The following is a 23,952-nucleotide window of genomic DNA, read 5'->3' on the forward strand; positions in this document are numbered from 1 at the left end:
TATTGGTAACAATGTTAAATATGTGCATTCATTTAAATGAATTAAAATAGATTGACATTACAATTTATTTGCATTATTAATGTTTGGAAAATGTAAAATGATTGACTAAAGTGTGGTGATAATACTTTATTTAATTCAGCAATTACCTTATTTGTGCCTGTCCATACAGTACGGGTAGAGACTTATTATTATGAATGTCTTAATCCGTCTAGATGTCAGACTGGCCGGACAGTTGTCTCAGTGTAATTAACACCTGCTGTGATATTAACCTGTACAATATCCGAGTGGAAGGTTGTAAATCAATCTGTACCAGGTTGATTAGAATTAAATTTTACCTGTAAAGATATTTTAGTATTTATGGAGGATAGATAATAAATGTAAAATATTGTTTTGTATTCAAAGAAAAAATTACAATAAAAATAAAAATGTAATATCATGAATATGGGATCAACTTTTTATACGACCGCAAAAAAATTTTGTGGTCGTATATTGGTATGACGTTGGCGTCGTCGTCGTCGTCGTCGTCGTCGTCGTCCAGCGTCGTCGTCGTCCGGCGTCGTCGTCCGAATACATATTGGTTTTCGCACTCTAACTTTAGTTTAAGTGAATGGATCTTTTTGAAATTTTACCATAAGGTTAAATACCACAAAAGGAAGGTTGGGATTGATTTTGGGGGTTATGGTACCAACAGTTAAGGAATTAGGGGCCAAAAAGGGGCCAAAAATGAGCATTTTCTAGTTTCCAGACAATAACTGTGGAACGGTGTATGGATCTCTCTGAAATTATACTACAAGTTTCCATACCACAAAGGGATGGTTAGGATTTGCTTTGGGGGGTTATGGCTCAAACCGTTTAGGAATTAGGGGCAAAAAAGGGGGAAAAACAAGGTTGTCCTGGTTAATGGACAAATACTTTAGTACAAAACATAATTTAAAGCAGTGTAAGGGAGATAAATCAAATACATCATTGAAATTATCTCCCTTACACTGCTTTTAAATTATGTATAAAGTAATGGTTAATGAACAATAAAGATAATCTAAAACAGTGTAAGGGAGGTAATCCAAATACAACGTTTTGGTTACTTCCCTTACACTGCTTTTAAATTATGTTTAAAGAAATGCATATTTATAAAGGAAGACCAGTAAAAATATCTGCAAATGTTTTCATCTTTTTTTTTTACAAAAAAATCCATATGAAAGATTTGACACTATATTTTTATTAATTCTATTATAAAATAGATTAAGTTAGCACTATGGTAAATTTAAATGGGTAATTATGGTTGCCAACTCCATTGGAAATTTGAATTGAGATTATGACCATATCTTGAGGGAAAGAATTTTTTTGGGGGAAAAAGGGGGGGGGGGATAAAAAGAAATTGTGGGGGGCCAATTTTTTCTCATTTCAGATTTCAGAAATTAAAAAGAATTATTCTTCAAATATTATTTTTTTTCAAATTTCAAATATTGAAAAATTTCAAGAAGTAATCTTTAATTGCACAGTATGGCACATTAGATTTGTAAAATCTTTGATCACATTTATTTGTTATGCCGAATCTAACAGTGTATTTAGATTTTTAATTTTGGGTCCAGTTTTCAAATTGATCTACATTAATGTCCAAAGGGTCCAAAATTAAACTTTGTTTGATTTTAGCAAAAATTGAATATATGAGGTTCTTTGATATGCTGAATCTAAACATGTATTTAGATTTTTGATTTTTGGCCCAGTTTTCAAGTTGGTCCAAATTGGGGTCCAAAATTAAACTTTGTTTGATTTCAACAAAAATTGAATATATGGGGTTCTTTGATATGCTGAATCTAACCATGTATTTAGATTTTTTATTTGTGGACCCCGTTATCTAATTGGTTCATATTGAGGTCAAAGGGTCCAAAATTAAACTTTGTTTGATTTCATCTAAAATTGAATTATTGGGGTTCTTTGATATTCCAAATCTAACCGTGTATTTAGGTTTTTAATTTTGGGTCCTGTTTTTTAAATTGGTCTACATTGAGGTCCAAAGGGTTCAAAATTAAACTTAGTTTGATTTTAACAAAAATTGAATTCTTGGGGTTCTTTGATATGCTGAATCTAAACATGTGTTTAGATTTTTGATTATGGGCCCAGTTTTCAAGTTGGTCCAAGTTGGGGTCCAAAATTAAACTTTTTTTGATTTCAACAAAAATTGAATATATGGGGTTCTTTGATATGCTGAATCTAACCATGTATTTAGATTTTTTATTTGTAGGCCCCGCTATCAAATTGGTTCATATTGAGGTCAAAAGGGTCCAAAATTAAACTTTGTTTGATTTCATCGAAAATTGAATTATTGGGGTTCTTTGATATGCCAAATCTAACCGTGTTTTTAGATTTTTAATTTGGGTCCCGTTTTTTAAATTGGTCTTCATTGAGGTCCAAAGGGTCCAAAATTAAACTTAGTTTGATTTTAACAAAAATTGAATTCTTGGGGTTCTTTGATATGCTGAATCTAAACATGTGTTTAGATTTTTGATTATGGGCCCAGTTTTCAAGTTGGTCCAAGTTGGGGTCCAAAATTAAACTTTGTTTGATTTCAACAAAAATTGAATATATGGGGTTCTTTGATATGCTGAATCTAACCATGAATTTAGAATTTTTATTTGTGGGCCCCGCTATCAAATTGGTTCATATTGAGGTCAAAAGGGTCCAAAATTAAACTTTGTTTGATTTCATCAAAAATTGAATTATTGGGGTTCTTTGATATTCCAAATCTAACCGTGTATTTAGATTTTTAATTTTAAGTCCCGTTTTTTAAATTGGTCTACATTAAGGTCCAAAGGGTCCAAAATTAAACTTAGTTTGATTTTAGCAAAAATTGAATTCTTGGGGTTCTTTGATATGCTGAATCTAAACATGTGTTTAGATTTTTGATTATGGGCCCAGTTTTCAAGTTTGTCCAAGTTGGGGTCCAAAATTAAACTTTGTTTGATTTTAACAAAAATTGAATATATGGGGTTCTTTGATATGCTGAATCTAACCATGTATTTTGATTTTGGACATTGGACCATAATAGGTAAATTAAAAAAATTCAAGTTCTTAGACCACATTCTTTCTGTGTCAGAAACCTATGCTGTGTCAAATATTTAATAACAATCCAAATTCAGAGCTGTATCAAGCTTGAATGTTGTGTCCATACTTGCCCCAACTGTTCAGGGTTCGACCTCTGCGGTCGTATCAAGCTGCGCCCCAGCGAAGCATTTTATTTTAACTTGAAAATGAAAGAAAGACGATTTTTAACAATGTACGTACTGTAAAAATGTGTTGCCAATTATAATAATTGTGTTTGTGCCAATAAACTATTTGTATTTGTATTTGTAAACCGTAAATATTTCATTTTATTCAAAATTATAACAACCAGGACTGTTTTCAATCGAAGTTTTAATCAAAATGTTGAGACATCAATCCCGTAAATTATACGAGTTTTCGTTGATGGTTACAATATTTCCCCCTTTTAACGTCCTGTTCCTTAAAGTTATTAATAGAAACACAATTTTAAGTATAAGGCCAACATATCATATTTATAAAGTATATAAACAAATTGAATATAGGCATTGTGAATAAACTGTTCTTTTCCTTACGATACCACGTTCCCCGTCGGAGCCTCTACGTCTATTCATACCAGTCAATCATTTCTTGCAAGTAAAACAATTTAATCAGCCAGATCATCCGTGCTTTCTATTTTGACATATATTTCCCGTTAATCTCTTTGAAACAATTGTTTTTTTACAATATTTATAAAGCAGTGATCATCTTTCGATTCCTAGTTTTTATATAAAAAAAACTTTTCATATGCACGTCAATATTCTATGATCCAGCATTATTTTAAATTTTGTTTGTTAATAAATTTACATATAATGATAATAACAGATTTGTTGACACTCGTTGTATTATAACAAAGATATTGCCTTTCTATTTCCATGTTTGAAATTTTAATGAAAATCGTGTTTTTTATAAACATATTTTATGAATTGTGTCAATCAATACATGAAGATCAAAGTTTTACACTATTCACGATCAGCCGTCTTTACTTTTGCGTCGTATTTCTAGCCATTCTCTAAAGCTCGTGCAGTCAGTAAGATTTTGTAAATCGATGTCGGCAGTTTAAATTGTATAATTCCCGAACTTTAAAGGAGGTGTCCGGAAATTATTTAAATAGGAATCTGGGTGTTGACTAATAAATATAATAAATAAAATAGTTAAAGAAGACTAAAGCTTGTTTTGTTTATAATTACAAGGATTAAATTTTCTATTCTGGTAAATCAATTATTAATGGATCTCGATCATGAGCCTCAAAACTAACGCACAATACTGCCAATCATTACGTATCAAATTAAATCATGAATGGATTTTCCCACGGTCGGTCAGTAAGGTCACCTGTGTTAACTGTTATGATATTTCCCGCCATCATATGAAAATCACGTGCATTTGACAATATTAATCCCAGCTATTTTTAGCATTCAACATTGTATTGTGAGTGAAGTCAAGTTCAAAGTTCAACCACATGCTGTTGATCACTGATAAGTGTATCATGGAATTGTCTTTTCACGGCAAATATTTTTTTTAGATTGGTGTCAAAAATACAACATACAAGTTAACATGCATTGTGCGTAAATTAATATTATGCAATTAAGAGTCAATGCAGCACCATAAAATTATTTAAATAGGAGAAATTGCATTTCTTTAAGACTACAAATCATAGTAAATATTTAATTAACTGGTCATCAAACAATTGAATGCTTCTAGTTTTAATGTCCATTCATGTCAGTGGCAATTATTTCATGCATATTTAACAAACACAGAAATATCAAAATAAACCTAATCCCCGAGAAATATCGTTATCTTCTTCTAGTGTTATTATTTGCGTACTACTTTAGTTATATATCACCAACTTTCGGACAATATTTGTTTACAGTAAAAAGTAAATTCACAATTATAAAGAATCACCTAACTTCTAGTATACAATTATTGCTCACTGTAATTATTTTTATTTCAGAACTGACCCAACGCAGACTGAATATTAAATACAAATGTAGTGCTGTCAAACTAAAACGTATGCAGCAGCACTTTGCACATCATTCTGCTAATCAATGGGTTTACGTGGAAAATAAATCAGTAAAACAAAAATAACCTTCCAGAAATTAAAGAGAAAATATTTTAAAAACTGTATGCCAACAAATACGAAAAACATACATAACAAAAAAAAAACAGGGAACATAGAAAATAATATTTTGAGGAATATAAACAGCATTTGAAATACAATAAAATGCTTCGCTGGGCGCAGCTTGATACGACCGCAGAGGTCGAACCCTGAACAGTTGGGGCAAGTATGGACACAACATTCAAGCTTGATACAGCTCTGAATTTGGATTGTGATTAAATATTTGACACAGCATAGGTTTCTGACACAGAAAGAATGTGGTCTAAGAACTTCAATTTTTTTAATTTACCTATTATGGTCCAATGTCCAAAATCAAAATACATGGTTAGATTCAGCATATCAAAGAACCCCATATATTCAATTTTTGTTGAAATCAAACAAAGTTTAATTTTGGACCCCAACTTGGACAAACTTGAAAACTGGTCCCATAATCAAAAATCTAAACACATGTTTAGATTCAGCATATCAAAGTACCCGAAGAATTCAATTTTTGTTAAAATCAAACTAAGTTTAATTTTGGACCCTTTGGACCTTAATGTAGACAAATTTAAAAAACGGGACCCAAAATTAAAAATCTAAAAACACGGTTAGATTTGGCATATCAAAGAACCCCAATAATTAAATTTTTGATGAAATCAAACAAAGTTTAATTTTGGACCCTTTTGACCTCAATATGAACCAATTTGATAGCGGGCCCACAAATAAAAAATCTAAATACATGGTAAGATTCAGCATATCAAAGAACCCCATATATTCAATTTTTGTTGAAATCAAACAAAGTTTAATTTTGGACCCCAATTTGGACCAACTTGAAAACTGGGCCAAAAATCTAAAATCTAAATACATGTTTAGATTCAGCATATCAAAGAACCCCATATATTCAATTTTTGTTGAAATCAAACAAAGTTTAATTTTGGACCCAACTTGGACCAACTTGAAAACTGGGCCCATAATCAAAAATCTAAACACATGTTTAGATTCAGCATATCAAAGAACCCCAAGAATTCAATTTTTGTTAAAATCAAACTAAGTTTAATTTTGGACCCTTTGGACCTTAATGTCGACCAATTTAAAAAACGGGACCCAAAATTAAAAATCTAAATACACGGTTAGATTCGGCATATCAAAGAACCCCAATAATTCAATTTTTGATGAAATCAAACAAAGTTAAATTTTGGACCCTTTGGACCTCAATGTGGACCAATTTAAAAACAGGGCCCAAAATCCAAAAACTTAATACACGGTTAGATTCAGCATATTAAAGAACCCCAAGAATTCAAGAATAAAACCCCATTGAAATTGATCAAGAAATAAGCAATTTATACGAAGTATCTTCTTTTGCACAATACTGTGCAATTGAATATTTCTTGCTATTGCGCAATACTGTACAATTGACAATTTCTTGCTATTGCGCAATATTGTGCTTTTGGATATTTCTTGCTATTGCGCAATACTGTGCAATTGAAGATTTCTTGCTATTGCGCAATACTGTGCAATTGAAGATTTCTTGCTATTGTGCAATACTGTGCAATTGAAAATTTCTTGCTATTGCACAATACTTATTATATAATAATTTACATATCCTGTTTGGTGTGTATCTCCTACCATATCATTATTATTTGCTTTTAAATATAAATCAGAAATAACCAACTTAAAATGGAAAATTTTAAAAGAAAAAAAAAGGAAAAAAAGAAAAAAAAAAAAAAAAAAAATCCCCCCCCCCCAAATTTTATGAACCCCCTTATGATTCATCACCCCCAAACTCAATCCCAGCCTTCCCTTTGTGGTATGGTACCTTGCAGTACAATTTCAGAGAGATCCATACACTTGAACACAAGTTATTGTCTGGAAACTAGAAAAATGCTTATTTTTGGCCCCTTTTTGGCCCCCAATTCCTAAACGTTTCGGGCAATTACCCCCAAACTCAATTCCAGCTTTCCCTTTGTGATATGGAACCTTGTAGTACAATTTCAGAAATATCCAAACACTAACACACAAGTTATTGTCATGAAACTAGAAAAATGCTTGTTTTTTGCCCCTTTTTTGGCCCCTAATTCCTAAAATTTTGAGGCAATTACCCCCAAAATCAATTACAGCCTTCCCTTTGTGATATGGAACCTTGTGGTACAATGTCAGAGAGATCCATACACTTACACACAAGTTATTGTCTGAAAGTTACAAAAATGCTTATTTTTGGCCCCTTTTTGGCCCCTAATTCCTTAACTGTTGGTACCATAACCCCCAAAATCAATCCCAACCTTCCTTTCGTGGTATTGAACCTTATGGTGAAATTTCATGGAGATCCATTCACTTAAACTAAAGTTAGAGTGCGAAAACCAATGTGTCTTCGGACGACGCCGGACGACGACGACAACGACGACGACGACGACGCCAACGTCATACCAATATACGACCAAAAAATTTTTAATTTTTGCGGTCGTATAAAAAGCCATTATTAAAAAAATAGGCTATTTTTATTAAAACAAAGTTGTTTCCAGTACTTCACCTGTAAAAATATTTTATGTCAAATACGATGTAGAACTAATCAATAAAGTGACTGAGAGGTTTAAATCACAGGTAACCTGATTCTGAAATCAGTGAAGCGTAATAATCTTGTAGCACGGATTGAGATGAAAGGACAATTATATTACGGTTCACACTTGGATCTGTTGATTAATGACCATACTACCTACCATAAAAATGTCGGATTATTCATTTCCGACATGTCCCAGTCTGTTATTTATAGTAATAAGTCTCTACCCGTACTGTATATAGATTTTCCATTTTTAGTCTGTCTGTGTGTCCTGATTTGAATGACTTCAGTCTGTCTGTGTGACCTGATTTGGTCGAGTTTTGCATTTAAAAATCTATTTGTCAGAAACCTCTGTTTATATTTCATTGATATGTTTTACCGCTACAATAAGCTAATTCAGATCAGCAATATTACATTGATTTATCTTTCATGTTTGTGAGACGTTGGTTGTAAAGTTTTCTGTTTGGTCTATTTCTCATCAACAATGTTATTTAAATTTATCTATTTGACTTCAGAAATGTTAGATCTGCTTCTAAACTTATATATAAAAATAAGATGTGTATGATTGCTAATGAGACAACCCTCCAACAGACACCAAATGACGTAGAAATTAGCAACTATAGGTCACTGTAGTGCCTTCATACTGCAAAAGTCATACTGCATAGCAAGTTATTAAAGGTCAATGTTTTTATACGCCCGTTTACGGGATGTATTATGGTATACCGTTGTCCGTCTGTCCGTCCGTCTGTCTATCCGTCGTCAACATGTCGGACATAAACTCAAAAACGCTTTAATAACCAATTTGCATAAAACTTTGGTGAATTGTTTATATCTATTAACGTGAGCTCCCTTTCGTATTTTATAAATTTTAGATTTTACGTTTCCGAGTTATGGGGTTTTATTCATTAAAAAAAGGGGGATTTTCCAGTTTTCGGACAATAACTCAAGAATGCTTTCACCAACTTGCAAGAAATTGAGGTGAATTATTTATATCTATTGACATGAGCTCCTTTTTGATTTTTATGTATATTAGATTTTACGTTTCCGAGTTCATAAAAAAAGGGGGATTTTCCAGTTTTCGGACAAAAAATCGAAAATGCTTTCAGCAGTTCTTATGAAACTTTGGTGAATTGTTTATATCTATTGATGTAAGCTCTGTTTAGAATTTTATAAATTTTACATTTTACATTTCTGAGTTATGGGGTTTTATTCATTAAAAAAGGGGGATTTTCCAGTTTTCAGACAATAACTCAAAAATGCTGTCTGCAATTCTCATGAAAGTTTGGTGAATTGTTTATATCTATTGATGTAAGCTCCCTTTACATTTTCATAAATTTCTAATATGACATTGAGAATTAATTGAACTTTAATTGTTTATAGTCTGACAACAGATTTACTAAGTATTGTGCAACAGCACAGTGTATTGCACAACAGCAAGAAATCTTTAATTGAATATAAATTCAATTCATATAACCAATTTCAAGTTCTTTGACTACATTTATTCAGAAACCTATAATATGTCAAATATTTAATACAATCTAAAATCAGACCTGTATCAAGCTTGAATATTGTGTCCATTTTTGCCCCAACTGTTCAGGGTTGGACCTCGACGGGCGTATCCAAAAAAAAGGGGGGGTTTTCGCATGTCGCGCCGTATGTCAGAAACTATTTATGATTATTGCATAAAAATTCACACACAAGACGACGGGCGTATCATGCGCTCATGGCGCAGCTGTTTATTACCATGATGCATTAACCTTTTGTGTTATCTAAGAAATCAAATGTCTTCTCCCATTCAAATAAATTTAAAAATTATACTTTTAGCTCACCTTGGCCATAAAGTCCCATGTGAGCTTTTGCAATGGCAATCATCCATCATTAAACTCTTAAACTAATGAACCAATTTTAACGCAAATCGGGGTGAATTATACTTCGGGCATCTAGTATCATCTTTAGGGTATCTAGTATCAAGTTTGTAATTCTTTTTTCCCCAGTCAGTCAACAAACATGTCCTCCATGACCAAAAATAAAACATTAGGGTAAAAGGCATTAGTTGTCTTATATCTTGAAAACCATAATAGATAGAGAAAATCAGACATCACCAAAAAGCTCCTGTTATCAAGATCTTCCTACTTCTAATTTGCACCAAAATTGTCAGATGACTGCATAAGGCTGTACCAGAATTAAACGGATTGGGGGCATAGGAGGCTCTTTTTTATGCCCCCACCGTAGCGGAGGGGGCATTAAGTTTTACCCTTGTCCGTCTCCGTCTGTACGTCCGTCTGTCCGTCCGTCTGTCCCAAAGTTGGTTTCTGTTCTCTTACTTTAGTTTGCTTCAACCAAATGTTATGACACTTATACAAAATGCTTATTACCACAAAACACAGATCAAGTTTGAATTTTGGTGGCGTCACTTTAACCGTTCTTTAGTTATGCCCTTTACAAATGGAAAAATTGCTGTTTTTTTTGTATCCGTTCTCTTACTTTAGTTTGCCTCAACCAAATGTTATGAAACTTATACACAATGCTTATTACTACAAAAAACAGATCAAGTTTGAATTTTGGTGGTGTCACCTTAACCTTTCTAGAGTTATGCCCCTTTACAAATGGAAAAATTGCTGAATTTTTCGTTTCTGTTCTCTTTCTTTAGTTTGCCTCAACCAAATATTAGGAAACTTATACACAATGCTTATTACCACAAAATACAGATAAGTTTGAATTTTGGTGGTGTCACTTTAACCGTTCTAGTGTTATGCCCTATTACAAATGGAAAAATTGCTGAATTTTTCGTTTTTGTTCTCTAACTTAAGTTAGCCTCAACCAAATGTTATGAAACTTATACACAATGCTTATTACCACAAAATATAGATCAAGATGGAATTTTGGTGGTATCGTTTTTTTCTTTTCTAGAGTTATGCCCCTTTACTAATGGAAAAATTGCAAAATTATATAAATTTATAAATAGAAAGATTGCAAAATTTTTAGTTTCCATTCTGTAACTTAAGTTTGCCCCAACCAAACATTATGAAACCTTTACACAATATTCACTACCACAAAACTAAGATCAAGTACAAATTATTGGTTTCTGTTCTCTAACTTAAGTTTGCCTCAACCAAATGTTATGAAACTTTTACACAATACTTATTACCACAAAACTCAGATCAAGTACAAATTTGGGTAGCTTCACTTAACATTCTTCAGTTATGCTCCTTTATAACTTTATTTAGTTTGTCTCAACCAAATGTTATAAAACTTATACACAACCAGTATAGAGTTATGTGTGTTTACAAATAGAAAAATTGCTGAATTTTTAGTTTCTGTTCTCTACTTAAGTTAGCCTCAACCAAATGTTATGAGACTTACACACAATGCTTATTACCACAAAACTCAGATCAAGATCAAATTTGGGTAGCGTAACTTTTACTGTTCTTCAGTTATGTCCCTTTATAACTATATGATATGCAAGCGGGGGCATCATCTGTGTCCACATTTGGACACTATCCACATTTTTAATACCCAACTTACCCATAAAAAAATATTTTCATTTCACTTTGATATAATAACTTACAAATTTGTAGGAATTATGTAACCACCCATTTTTTAATTGCCATTAAATGACGATTTTTGGCTAATTTTGATGTTTTTGCCTATTAAAAACTATGAGATATGTAGAAGTACATGATTTACTAAACTCCCATATGCCCTTGAATGATGATTTTTGACAAAATTTAGTGTTTTTGTCTGCTGTAAATTCAGAAATTATTGCGTGCATTTATTTAAATATTGCGATTTTTGAAGAATGGACAAAAATGTGAAATTAATTATTGCGATTTCAGAAAAAAAATCTGCATACATATCGATGTATCAAATATCAGAGTGGGAGTTTTTATTATTGCTAAACTCATCCAGTCGCAATACTCTCAATAATTTCTGAATTTTACAGTATTTTCTCAAAAACTATTATCGATTATACATCATGTAAATAGGTAAAAACTGTAAACAGCAAATCTACAAAAATGCCAGCACTATAGAAACTATAAGATGACACCTTAAGGAGTACTAGCCTTAAACAACAACTTTTATCTAATTTTCGTTTCCATTCACTAAAGGAGTATTACAATATGATCATAATACAAGATATGCACAGGCAATTCTCACCAATAATACAACTTCAAGAACATCCGTAGATGCTTTTTTTTGGCGCACACTACAATCTGCCACATGTATATATTCTGATCAAGGTGTAAATTTTGAAAGACATCTTATTAGGAGCTCTACAATCTCTGGATAAGAAAATCAAGGACAACACCTTATTATGCACAAAGCATTGGCCGGTGTGAATTATAAATAGAACACTAATAAACATGCTGGGAAGACTTTATGTGTCCATCTGTTTGTCTGTCTGTCCGTCCGTGGGTTTTGTCCATCTGGTCTTGTTAGCGCTTTCATATATACAATTGGACAAGTTAAAAAATCAGTGCCCATCAAATATTATTAAAAGAGTTATGGCCCTTGGAAATATAATGAAAATTGCATTGTAAGCTTTCTCACATGTACGATTCTTCCTAGATTTTCATCAAATTTATATAGAAGGTTTATGTCATCAATATCTGGGACAAGTTTGAAAATCAGTGCCCATCAACTGATTTTAAATGAGTTATGTCCCTTGCAAGTATTAGTTAAATTGAAAATTGCATTGTAAGCTTTGTCAAGCCTTCATTTCTATAAGATATTTATAAAAAGTTTTGAAGAACCCCCCAAAAAAAGTTTTTTTAGTTATTGCTCTCAGATAGATAAAATATGTTCAACGCAGGGGACTTTGGAAATCTGTTTGTTTATTAACCATTTGTTAAATATGTGTTGAAAAGATCATAACTTTTGACCTCATGGTCAAATAAAGGATTTTAGAAATGTTTTTGTTTCCATTTTAAAACCATGCATTTTCTTGTCTGCCATTGCTAGACATTATCAGTGCACTTAAACGTTTGGCCCTGGGAGAGGGGAGGTCATGTCCCACCTTACTCGTATAGTAAATTGTTAAATATCTTAAATATGGTTTTGGTCTTCTTAACCATATACTAGTATATTCTAACTTACCTTGATCTATCAGTTTTAGACTATCATGGGTTTTGTCCAAGGGGGACATGACCCACCCCTTCAAAAAGTTCTACCTAGTTGAAGAAATTTTAAGAAATAGGGTTCTGAGGTTATTATGGCTACTCTCAGGCCATATACATGTTAAATAGTAACACAATTTTATCACTCTTTTTTCTTGACACCATGCATTTTTATATGCCCGTTTACGTATGGTATACCGTTGTCCGTCCATCCGTCGCCAACATGTCAGACAACAACTAAAAAAAGCTTTAACCAATTTGCATGAAACTTTGTTGAATTGTTTATATCTATTGACGTGAGCTCCCTTTATATTTTTATAAATTTTAGATATTACGTTTCCGAGTTATTGGGTTTTATTCATTAAAAAAGGGGGATTTTCCAGTTTTAGAAAATAACTCTAAAACATTTTCACCAATTTGCAAGAAACTTTGGTGAATTGTTTATATCTATTGATGTGAGCTCCCTTTCAATTTTTATGAATTTTAGAATTTACGTTTCCAAGTTATGGGGTTTTATTCATTAAAAAAGGGGGATTTTCCAGTTTTCAAACTATAAATCAAAAATGCTTTGAGCAGTTTTCATGAAACTTTGGTGAATTGTTTATATCTGTTGACGTAAGCTCCCATTCGATTTTTTTAAATTTTAGATTCCAGTTTCCGAGTTATGGGATTTTATTCATAAAAAAGGGTTGATTTTCCAGTTTTCGGACAATAACTCAAAAGTGCTTTGAGCAGTTTTCATGAAACTTTGGTGACTAGTTTATATCTATTAAAGTAACCTCCCTTTAGATTTTTATAAATTTCTGATATGACATTGAGGAGTTATGGAACTTTATTCTTTGAAAAAGCGACAGGCGTATCATGCGCTCATGGCGCAGCTCCTTATTTAAGTAATACTGTGGATTCATAATTATTCGCAGGATACCAATTTTCAAGGATTTCTTGGACATGTTGGATATAGGTTAACCACGGATTGATATGTTGAACAAAGTTCACTTTTCTATAGGTCTGTATGGAGACATTGGTTCAACCACAAAATCATACACAAAAATACTATTTTTCCTCGATCAACTAAAATAAATAAATCCACAGTGTAAAGAAAAAAGATAGACATTTGACTTGTATTTATCATTTGTTCAGGAGGTATGGATGATACTGACAGTGCAGACTATGGAAATGATCTCCATTCAGAAAGAGATGATCCAACCTACAATATGTCCGCTTCAGCAATGGGACAGTACAGGAAAGATGTTGAATTGCCTACGTTTGAAGATCCTATAGTAAGGAGAGCTTTGGAGGACAACAAACCACCATCACGTCATATGTGGTCAAAGATAATCACCAGATGTGCCTATCATTTATTGTCCAAAGGCGTACCTAGAAAACATGACTATCAAGCATTTGCTGAAAGTTTCTTCAGAAGGTACCCATGTGTGGGAACCTCAAGAGGACCAAATCCTTGGGTAGGTACTCGTTTGTTATTGAAAATTAACTATGATTTAAAGAAAAGATGTTGACAGTACTATTGCATGAGGGTTTAAAGTCATGAAATGAGTTTCAAAAAATTTTAATGTTCAGGAAATTATTGAACCGCTTCATGCATATATATACTAAACTAAGTCCTATATGCACGTTTTTTACATTTATTACGAATCTATAACTTATAATCGACACATAATATTTTATTCTGTGATTGTTGATTGCAAGCTCATTAACTTTTGAGTTTGTTGCTGAAGTTTACCGGATCATGATGTTGATAAACAATCAACACAGAAGCACGTGGAGCATGTAAAAAATAAGTGAATTGAAAGAGCAATGTTAATTTTTATACGACCGCAATAATATATACGTAATTCGTATAATGCTATGATGTTGTCGTCGACATTGTCCGAAGACACATTTGGTTTCCAGACAATAACTTTTGTTTAAGTGAATAGATCTGTATGAAATTTCTTCAAAATTTTTGAAATTTCAAATTTTTTGAAAATTTTCAAGAAGAAATCTTCAATTGCACAGTATTTTGTAATAGATTTTTGTCTCGCCTTTATGGAGTCAAAAAGCGAGACATAGGTATGCTGTTTCCGGCGTCAACAATGTATTAGTTTGTGGTTAGGTCTAGTTCATGGTGAACCACTAGTGGTAGGTCAATGATATTTGGTATGCATTTGTATTAACATTGGCACATCTCATTTCCATGGAGATTATTTAGCCCTGTCCCCTCAGTCAAGGTCTATTGACTTTGAAACTTTGCTTAGTTTACATGTATTTGTTTGTGATTAGTTCAGTTTAAGGGTAACTGTTAGTGGTAGGTCAATGATAATTGGTATGCAGTTGTATAAGCATTAGCACATCTCATTTCCATGGAGAATATTTGGTCCTTACCCCTCAGTCATGGTCTATTGACTTTGAAACTTTTGCTTAGTTTACATGTATTGGTTTGTGATTAGGTCAGTTTAAAATGAACCACTAATGTTAAGTAAATATTGGCATTTGCAAGTTTCATTTCCATGGAGATTATATAACCCGACCCCCTAATTATTGTTCATTGACTTTGAAACTTTTACATAGTTTACAAGTTAATGTTTGTGTTTAGGTTTGTTTAAAAGGAACGGCTTATGAAAAGTCAATGGTATTTGGTTTGCAGTTGTATTAGCATTGGCACATCTCATTTCCATGTAGATTGTTTAGCCCTGTACCTTCAGTCATGGTTCATTGACTTTTATTTGCATAACTTACATGTTCAAGTATTGCTATTTTAATTTCAACATTTGCATTATCAAAATAACAAATAGGCGAGACATATCTCTGTGTTAACAGTTTATTAAGATCTTTGACCACATTTATTTTGTGTCAGAAACCTATATTATTTCAAAAATTTGATCACAATCCAAATTCAGACAGTATCAAGCTTGAATATTGTGTCCAAATTTGCCCCAACTGTTCAGGGTTCAACCTCTGCGGTCGTATCAGGCTGCGCTCAGCGAAGCATTTTATTTAAATATTTTTCTATGTGTTCCCATGTGTTTAATAAACTTTTCAATAACTGTTGTTAAATGGTTTTGTGTATTTAATTTGTTCTTTAAGAATCAATTATCATTATTTACCTTCCATTGCACGTTTGATTACATTCTGTCATCGCGGTTTTCCCTCGCATTTGCACTGTGTGTAGGCCGAAGTTTAAACGAGAAGTCTAATAGTTAAGGTAACTGCATACGGAAAAATGTCGACAAATTAGTATACGGGAAGAAGATAATTCAATAATTCAACATTCCTGAAGATTTTGATAAGATAATGGATTTTTTTTCACAAGAAAGATCGTGTACACTTGTTTTATAATACAACTTAGCCATTGAAGTATATAGAACATATTCAACTTATTTTTTAAAGGAGTAGGCCCAGTAAGACCCCTTTTTGGCCCCAAAATATAGCAGTTTTACAAAATTGTTAAAATGTAAATTTTAAGCTATTTATCGGAATGAAGAATACTTCTGTTACATAAATATGGGCTGTTTTTTACAATACAATGCACATGTATTGGGTACTAGCATCATTAAGTCATGCTAAATAACTGAAATCTTCGAAATTTTAGCATTTTGGTTAATTTTTAGACGGTTTCCGTCTGAAATGGAAGTGGCCGCATTTGTGTTCATTCTTAATATTTAAATGTAAGTTGTATTTGATGATAATACATAACATATATAAAGGTTGAGAATGAACACGGATGCGGCCACTTTCATTTTTGACAAAAACCACCTTAAAAGTGACATATTATGGCATATTTGATAGATTTTTCATATTTAAGCTTGAATATGAACGTCTTTAATGACTAAATCAGTTCAAATCTTTCACACAAACTAATCAAATCGACTGAAGTAGACACCTTAGTGTTTAAAAAGTGTCCAAAATCTTTCATCAGATGAACCTGAATTTTGAGGCCAAAATCGGCCCATACCGGACTTCTCCTTTGAAGTTTCATATGACTTTCAGGTAGTCTCTGTGTTTGTTTGTTTTTTTGTGATGTTTGCTTAATACCACCCCACTGTAAAAGGCTTTATCGGGAAGATTTTTGTTGAATGTAGCAGGATGTTAAAATTTTTAAAGCGGTGATTTAATAGCCATTATTTGATCCCTGAAATGGCAGAATATTTTTGAATTTTGATTTATTTTCCATATGTTTTTTTGAAGAACTGCAGAAATGAAACACCTTCTGTGAAAGATACCAAAAATTAACAGTAATACATGTACTATTCAAATTTAAATTAAAAAAAAAATATAAATGTTTATAGGATTTTTTTAAAGCTTTTAAAATTTTGTTTCTTTTTTCTGAATACCAAGTTGAATTTAATGCAATAAATTATGATGACAGTTTAACTGAAAAGTGTGTTGTATGTTGCACTTACGAAGTTACGAGCGACGCTAAAAAAAAACTTTCCTGATTTTTATGCCCAGCTGTCTTCAATAGCAGGGGATTATGTTTTCTGGTCAGCATGGTCAGTGCGTATGTCTGTTAGACAGTCCAGATTGGTTAAACTTTTGTGTTAATTAATTTTTCCTGAAGTTGTGGTCACATCAACTCGAAAGTTATTACACACAAACTATTTCAAAATAATGCCAACTTAGGGTTTTGATCTAGATTTTACGGTTGACTGAACATGAGAATGTTACTGTACTAGCTGGGAATGGTGTCCTATAGACACATATTCTTGTAAGATATTGATATAAACCAAAAAACGGGAAAATATTACGTACAAACTTTTTTTTTTAAATCTACAAAAAACTTACCCTCATTTTCACATTGATCAGACCTGTACATTTTTGAAACCATTGAATCTAGTAGTCCTTTGACTGCAGGTCATCATTTTTATGTTAAAAAAACAGACAAATAAAATTGGTTATATATTCAATTTGATCATGAAAAAAATTACTTAAAATTTACTGTCAACAATTCTTAAAAATTGACCAAAGTTTTATTTGTCTGTTTTTCAGACCTCTTTTACCAAATCAGTTTCCCAGAAAGTGAGGACATTGAGATACATATCGAAACGTCGTTATAGTCATCAGAAGTTAAAGATCAAATCCTAATCAAGTTGGTAGCTGTTGTAAAATTTATAATATTTGTAGCACAATCAGAAAATTTTTGAATTCATATGAACATGATGAATTACTTCCCATTTTACACCTAAGGGTCTGGATGGGTTTACAGAATAGAGAATAATGTGTCAAATGTACAGGAAAATGGGCCAAAAAATAAAGAATAGAAAAAAATAGGATAGAGAATAATGGGATGCTTAAATATATAGAATAGAAAATAATGGACAAAAAATATAAAGAATAGAGAATAATTGACAAAAAGTATAAATAACAGAGAAAAATTACATAAGTTAAAAAGTACAGAAATGAAGTACCCCCATTCAGACCCTCATACATGTACACTGATACACAATGAACTCTCTGAGAATTCTAAACAAGATTTGGGTAGAGTACAATATGCTGTTATTGTCCAGTTAAAGAGACTTGATATAAAAAGTCAGTTCCCTTTTATGCTTACTATTTTCCAGAGTGCTATGGCCAAAAGACTTTCTCAGAGGGTTCGTTGGTGTCGATGGTATGATAGGAAGAAACCTTTGTCATGGTAATAATGTCTCCCTTTAAATTTTTGATAGGATTAAAATTGATATATAGAATTTCCTAAATGATGACCTACATAGAAAAAAAATTCCTATTAAAACAAATATTGTCTTTTGAAGTAATAATTATTATTTCAGTTTTAATTGTCTGTATACTGTAAACCAACTAATTTTCGTGAGAGATTTATTTTCATGACTTTCAGTAGTTGAAAATAATGTGTCTGAAGATATATCAGCGCAAAAATGTAAATTTTGGATCTTTCTTGATTTAACTACATCAAGTAAATTTGAAAATCGGGAAATAAAATTGCTGCAAAGTGGGATAGAAAGGGTTAAGCATTTAATAAAGTTCTGCAAAAACAAGTTGGTTTACAGTAACTATATTTTAGTAATTGTTTGTATATTCACTCTTTGCACTTAGGTATTCTATTTGGAGTAATGTTTCACACATTTTAGAGCCAGCGTTTTGAACTTTGAATATTGTTGCAAATATTGTATGCATCATTTGTTTGTTAAAATATAGATTCGGTGTTTCTCAAACGATAAATAATCACCATGAACACCAACTAAGCAAACTTAGACATTTTTCCTGGTAATTGCAACAACAAAAAAACAACCAATATTTCATTCTGTTTGTTGTCAAAAGGAATTGTCTTTATTCATGTTGTCAAGAAATAAAATTTAACAGTATAGATAAAATTTCATTTAATGTAGAACTAAAACATGTAAAACTAGCCAACCTTACTTTGATTATTGTAATATAAACAAATGGTCAGTAATGGCTTGAACTTGCTAGAAGTAGAGAAAATGCATTGACCAGACTACATTTTGGTATATACTATTGCTCATGCAAAGTGTGCCTGGATGGGGTCATTTTTATGTCACACCTATGAAAGTAGGAGGTGGGGTTTCCAGTCTGTGTGTCTCTCTGTCCCTTGTCTGTCCATCTGTATCAGGTTAAAATTAGTTTACTGTGAAGTCGTTGTTGCCTTTACTTGATACTTAGTACTTATATATGTTCTTTATAGGATAATCTATTAAAAATATATACCAAATTAGGGTTTTTACCCTGATTTCACTGATCAGGTGATCATTTTGTTTTCAGAAATTATTGCGGTGATTTATTATTGCGATTTTTGAAGAATGGATAAAGTGTGATATTAATTATTGCGATTTCAGAAAAAGCTGCATACAGATAAATGTATCAGATTTAAGAATTCTAGTTCTTATTTATATCGTGACACTTACCCAGTCACATTAATAAAACCATCTCAATAATTTCTGAATTGTAGTAGGTAAAAGTTTTGGTTTAAGGAAACTAACATGAAGTTGTTGACAAACAAGTTTGAAACACTATATAGTAAAGTAATGCATGTACTTTACAATGAGAACTTATTAAAATGCATGTTAAAATAGGGCTTTGACTAAGATTAGGCATTTAAATGAAAATGGAAAAGGTGTAGTGTGGGCCAGTCATCCTAATGGTGTGCTATGGTTATAAACACATGTGGATTCATTTATTTTCGTGTGTACCAATTTCATGGATTGAGGAAAAATTATATTTTCATGGATTTTGAATTGTGTGGTTTTGGCAAAATCTGCATACAGATTTAATTTTGTGGTTCACCTGTAACTAGGAAATCCGTGAAAATTGTTACTGTGGATTCATTGGATACCAATTTTCGTGGGTTTTGTGGGTACAAGTGAACCACGAATTCAAATGTTCAACGAAATGCAAATTTTCATAGGCTTTGTATGCAGAGATTGATTAAACCACGAAATCAAATATCCATGAAAATGAAAGTTTTCCTGAATCCACGAAAATTGATACCCACGAAAATAAATGAATCCACAGTACACACCAACATTTTACAAAACATTTTAGATAACTGAAAATTTTTGGGGGGAATGACAAATTTTATTTTGTTTTCTCTTTTCAGACACTTTTGGCCTTAAGATTATCATCAAAAATTCGTAAAATTAGATGGAAAGCAAAACAAGACTTGAACAAAAGACATTGGCCCACTTCATAGGATATAGTACCGTTCATTATAATGTCCATCTAAGCTGATTCTCATTCTTCACCATCATGACTCTTTAGGATGACTAGTTGAAGAAAAAGATGTTAACTATTTTATAACCAAGGAGCATGCAATTTGCATCTGTTTAATTGTTTGATAATTATTATAATGTTTTTCACAAGTTAAATATTTTCATTGAATCATTTATTTTTGTGGTTACCAATTTTCGTGGATTACTGTAAATTCAGAAATTATTGCGGGTAGTTATTATTGTGATTTTGTCATTTTAGACTAAAATGCGATTCTAATTTTTGCGATATTGAGAAAAATCCTGTTTAATTCATATAAAATATTTCAAAATGCGAGTTTATATTATTACAATAATAAAAACATTGCAATAATTTCTGAATTTACAGTATAAAGGAAAAATTATATTTTCGTGGATATTTGAGTTCTTGGTTTTGCCAAAGTCTGAATACAAGCCTATAGAAAATTTGTACTTTGTTGGAACATTTAAATTTATGGTTCACCTGTATCCAACAAACACCCAAAAATTGGTATCCCATGAATAATAATAAATCCAAAGTTTTATAAAAGAGAAAAACAATGCATTTTTGGGAACTCATGTGATCATTGTTTATAAAATGGTTGGCATCTGTATCAACTATGTTTTGTATATATAATACAGTGAAGAAGGGTCTACTGTTTGTTTCAGAGTGGACTTGCACATTCTATATCTGCCAGTATACGTAATTTAAGATGGAGTGCCAGGAAAAAAGCCAAGGCCCACCAAGCACAGATATTCAAAATGTGAACTATCAAAAAAAACATGTACATTAAATTTGTTTTTATTTCATTGTGTTATTCACTTTTATGCAGATAATTTTCTGAACCTGTACTAATATTGTACTTTCAGACAGAATATTCTTACCATGTGTCGCAAAAAGTTCGTAATTTACGGAAGAAATTTCGTCGCATAACTGAACATGGAACAGAATTTTAATTTGTAAAAATTGTTACAATTCTTATTACGTTTTGTATATATAATCCAATTTATGGAAGACTTTAGGACAGGTGAATGATAAGAAGAATGGTGATAGGTGACATTACAAGAAATTATCATCTACTTTCAGACAAGTTTTTCAAAGGCGGTATCCCACAGTGTGAGAAATATTCGTTGGAGGATTAAAAAACAGCAACAACAATTTGCATACAATTGAGAGAAGAATTAAATGTCATGCATCTATATTTTAAGTTTTATGTAAAGATATTATGTATTGTATTTCATGTTTAAATACTATTGGTTCAAGACAAGTTATTGGCTATCTATCAAAGTACCTCTAATTGTGTTTGTCATACACTGCTTATTTATCTCAAGGTATCTCTATACACTGGATATTGTTATAAACACTCACACAGTGGCTAATTCATTGAACAGTAAAATTATGCAGCAGGTAAAGATTAAACTACTCATCAATATACAGTAGGGTCAATTTTGATCCCTGTTGTAATATTTAGATTTTGTAATGAAATATCCATTAGATGAAAGTTGTCAAAATTAGGTGCTAGTTATTAGCAATTTAAGAAAGGTAGTGAAAAGGGAGACACATTTTTGGGGAAAACATTGCATTCATACAAACAAAGCCCTTATGCCATGGGGCTGGCTTAATAGCTAATAATTTTCCAAACTTTATCACTACCTTTGAGATAAAAATAAAAATAATAGTGCATTCATCACAACATTCTGTATGTCTTATCCATAAACATTTTAAGAAATTTATCAATGAAAAATATACTCAGATATTTAAGTTACAAAATAATGTGTATAATCATAATGTTGTCTGATCTATGGTCGGGTTGTTGTCTCTTTGACACATTCCCCATTTCCATTCTCAATTTTATTTTATTGTCAAGAAAAGAACATAAATTGTGCATAGCGTATGAATCTGGTATATGTTAATGATGTCATTGTTTTATAAGTAATATTTAAAATTGGAGTCAGTTACCTTTATTCATAATTTGTAGTTAAACCTTCCAATGCTTAATACAACACAATGTTTAATTTTTAGTTCCCACTGCAAAATGAATGCTTCAACCCTTCAGTGCTCATATGCACTTTGATTTATTCAATTGATAAGGTTACACAAGTAGCATGAAACCAACTGTAAACACAACCGTACAAAGATGTGATCAAAGTTCAGGTGACCGTAGGACCTTCAACAGCTAGCAAAATGCATACTGCATAGTAAGCTATAGAATAAGAATTAGAGATGATTTCAAAACAAGCACCTTTGAACGCAAATATTCTTGTGAAAAATCACAAATAAATTTCTATGTTCTTTTGTACAAAAAACAATATACTGTAAATTCAGAAATTATTGCGTGCATTTATTATTGCGATTTTGTCATTTTATACTAAAATGCAATTTTAATTTTTGAGATATTCAGAAAAATCCTGTTCGATTCATATAAAAAATGTCAAAATGCGAGTTTTAATTATTGCGATGATAACCCTGTCGCATTCTTCGCAATAATAAAAACATTGCAATAATTTCTGAATTTACAGTATGTAAAAACAGCTTAAGTCTTTCTGAACATATATTCCATGATTAATTGCACTTTAAAATAATAAATCCAAAAATCTGAAACCATTGGGCATACATGCTAAATGAATCAATAGGTACCTTTTTTCAGGTATAGGTAGTAATAATGACTAAGTCCATATTCTTAACTTACATACCTGGTATGTACAATGACAAATTTCAAAGCTTAGATTTTAATGTTTGGGGTATAAAGAATTATTTTTTTTTTGTTGTGTAGTAAACATAATACTAGTATATGGTTTCTTCAAATAACAAAACACACATTTTCAAACTATGAAAGTTGATTTTTGCAGACAAGTTTTGACATATTTATGTTTTTTTTTAAAAATGATATTTTAGTTTTTATTCATAATTGTGTTCATCACTTTGAGACCAGACACATGCTTCTTGGTGCTTCTAGTTTTCGGATTGATTTATATTTGAATGCAAAATAATGCATTGGTTATTGTTTTCATTGCATTAAGAATTGTAAATTTTATGACTTAATGTTACTATCATACAAACATGGTTAATTAAATGATGATTGTTTTTACTGCATTAAATTTATCTGAAACTTATAATTTGTTTTTATTTGATGATGGCTATGGTACATTACAAATTTTTGATTCAGCCATGCTGGATCTATGCGATCACTCTGGTTTTGGAGATGGTGCAGAATACTAAGTTGAAGACATATCATGAAACTAATTATATGTTTTTATGACTTACAGAAACTTTCTACACCATTTTAATCATCAACTGCAAACTTTTGACATGTTATTTGCCCTTAAATTAAGAAAAGATTGGTCGAATAGTGACTTTATTTTAGATATACACTTGAATATAGTTCCTTTCTAAATCAAAATTTATGATGATTTACT

General features: G+C 31.6%; 1 protein-coding gene across 12 annotated transcripts in view; it reads left to right on the forward strand.

Annotated features, from left to right (window-relative positions):
- LOC127730005 (uncharacterized) overlaps nucleotides 1-23,652 on the forward strand; it is a 38,562-nt gene extending 14,910 nt beyond the window's left edge. The window contains exons 4-6 of one of the 12 annotated variants that reach the window (XM_052238023.1): nucleotides 13,982-14,304; nucleotides 17,828-17,927; nucleotides 21,205-23,652. In XM_052238023.1, the coding sequence (XP_052093983.1) occupies nucleotides 13,982-14,304; nucleotides 17,828-17,923 (419 nt within the window). In that variant the 3' untranslated portion in view covers nucleotides 17,924-17,927; nucleotides 21,205-23,652. Of the gene's footprint in view, nucleotides 1-13,981; nucleotides 14,305-17,827; nucleotides 17,928-18,399; nucleotides 18,474-20,408; nucleotides 20,720-21,204 lie in introns of those variants that run through there. The other 11 variants (XM_052238024.1, XM_052238026.1, XM_052238030.1 and 8 more) reach the window with 11 other exon arrangements.
- Nucleotides 23,653-23,952: the final 300 nt, after the last annotated feature.

The sequence above is a fragment of the Mytilus californianus genome, unplaced genomic scaffold (genome assembly GCF_021869535.1).
Source record: "Mytilus californianus isolate M0D057914Y unplaced genomic scaffold, xbMytCali1.0.p SCAF_2, whole genome shotgun sequence".
NCBI lineage: Eukaryota > Metazoa > Mollusca > Bivalvia > Mytilida > Mytilidae > Mytilus > Mytilus californianus.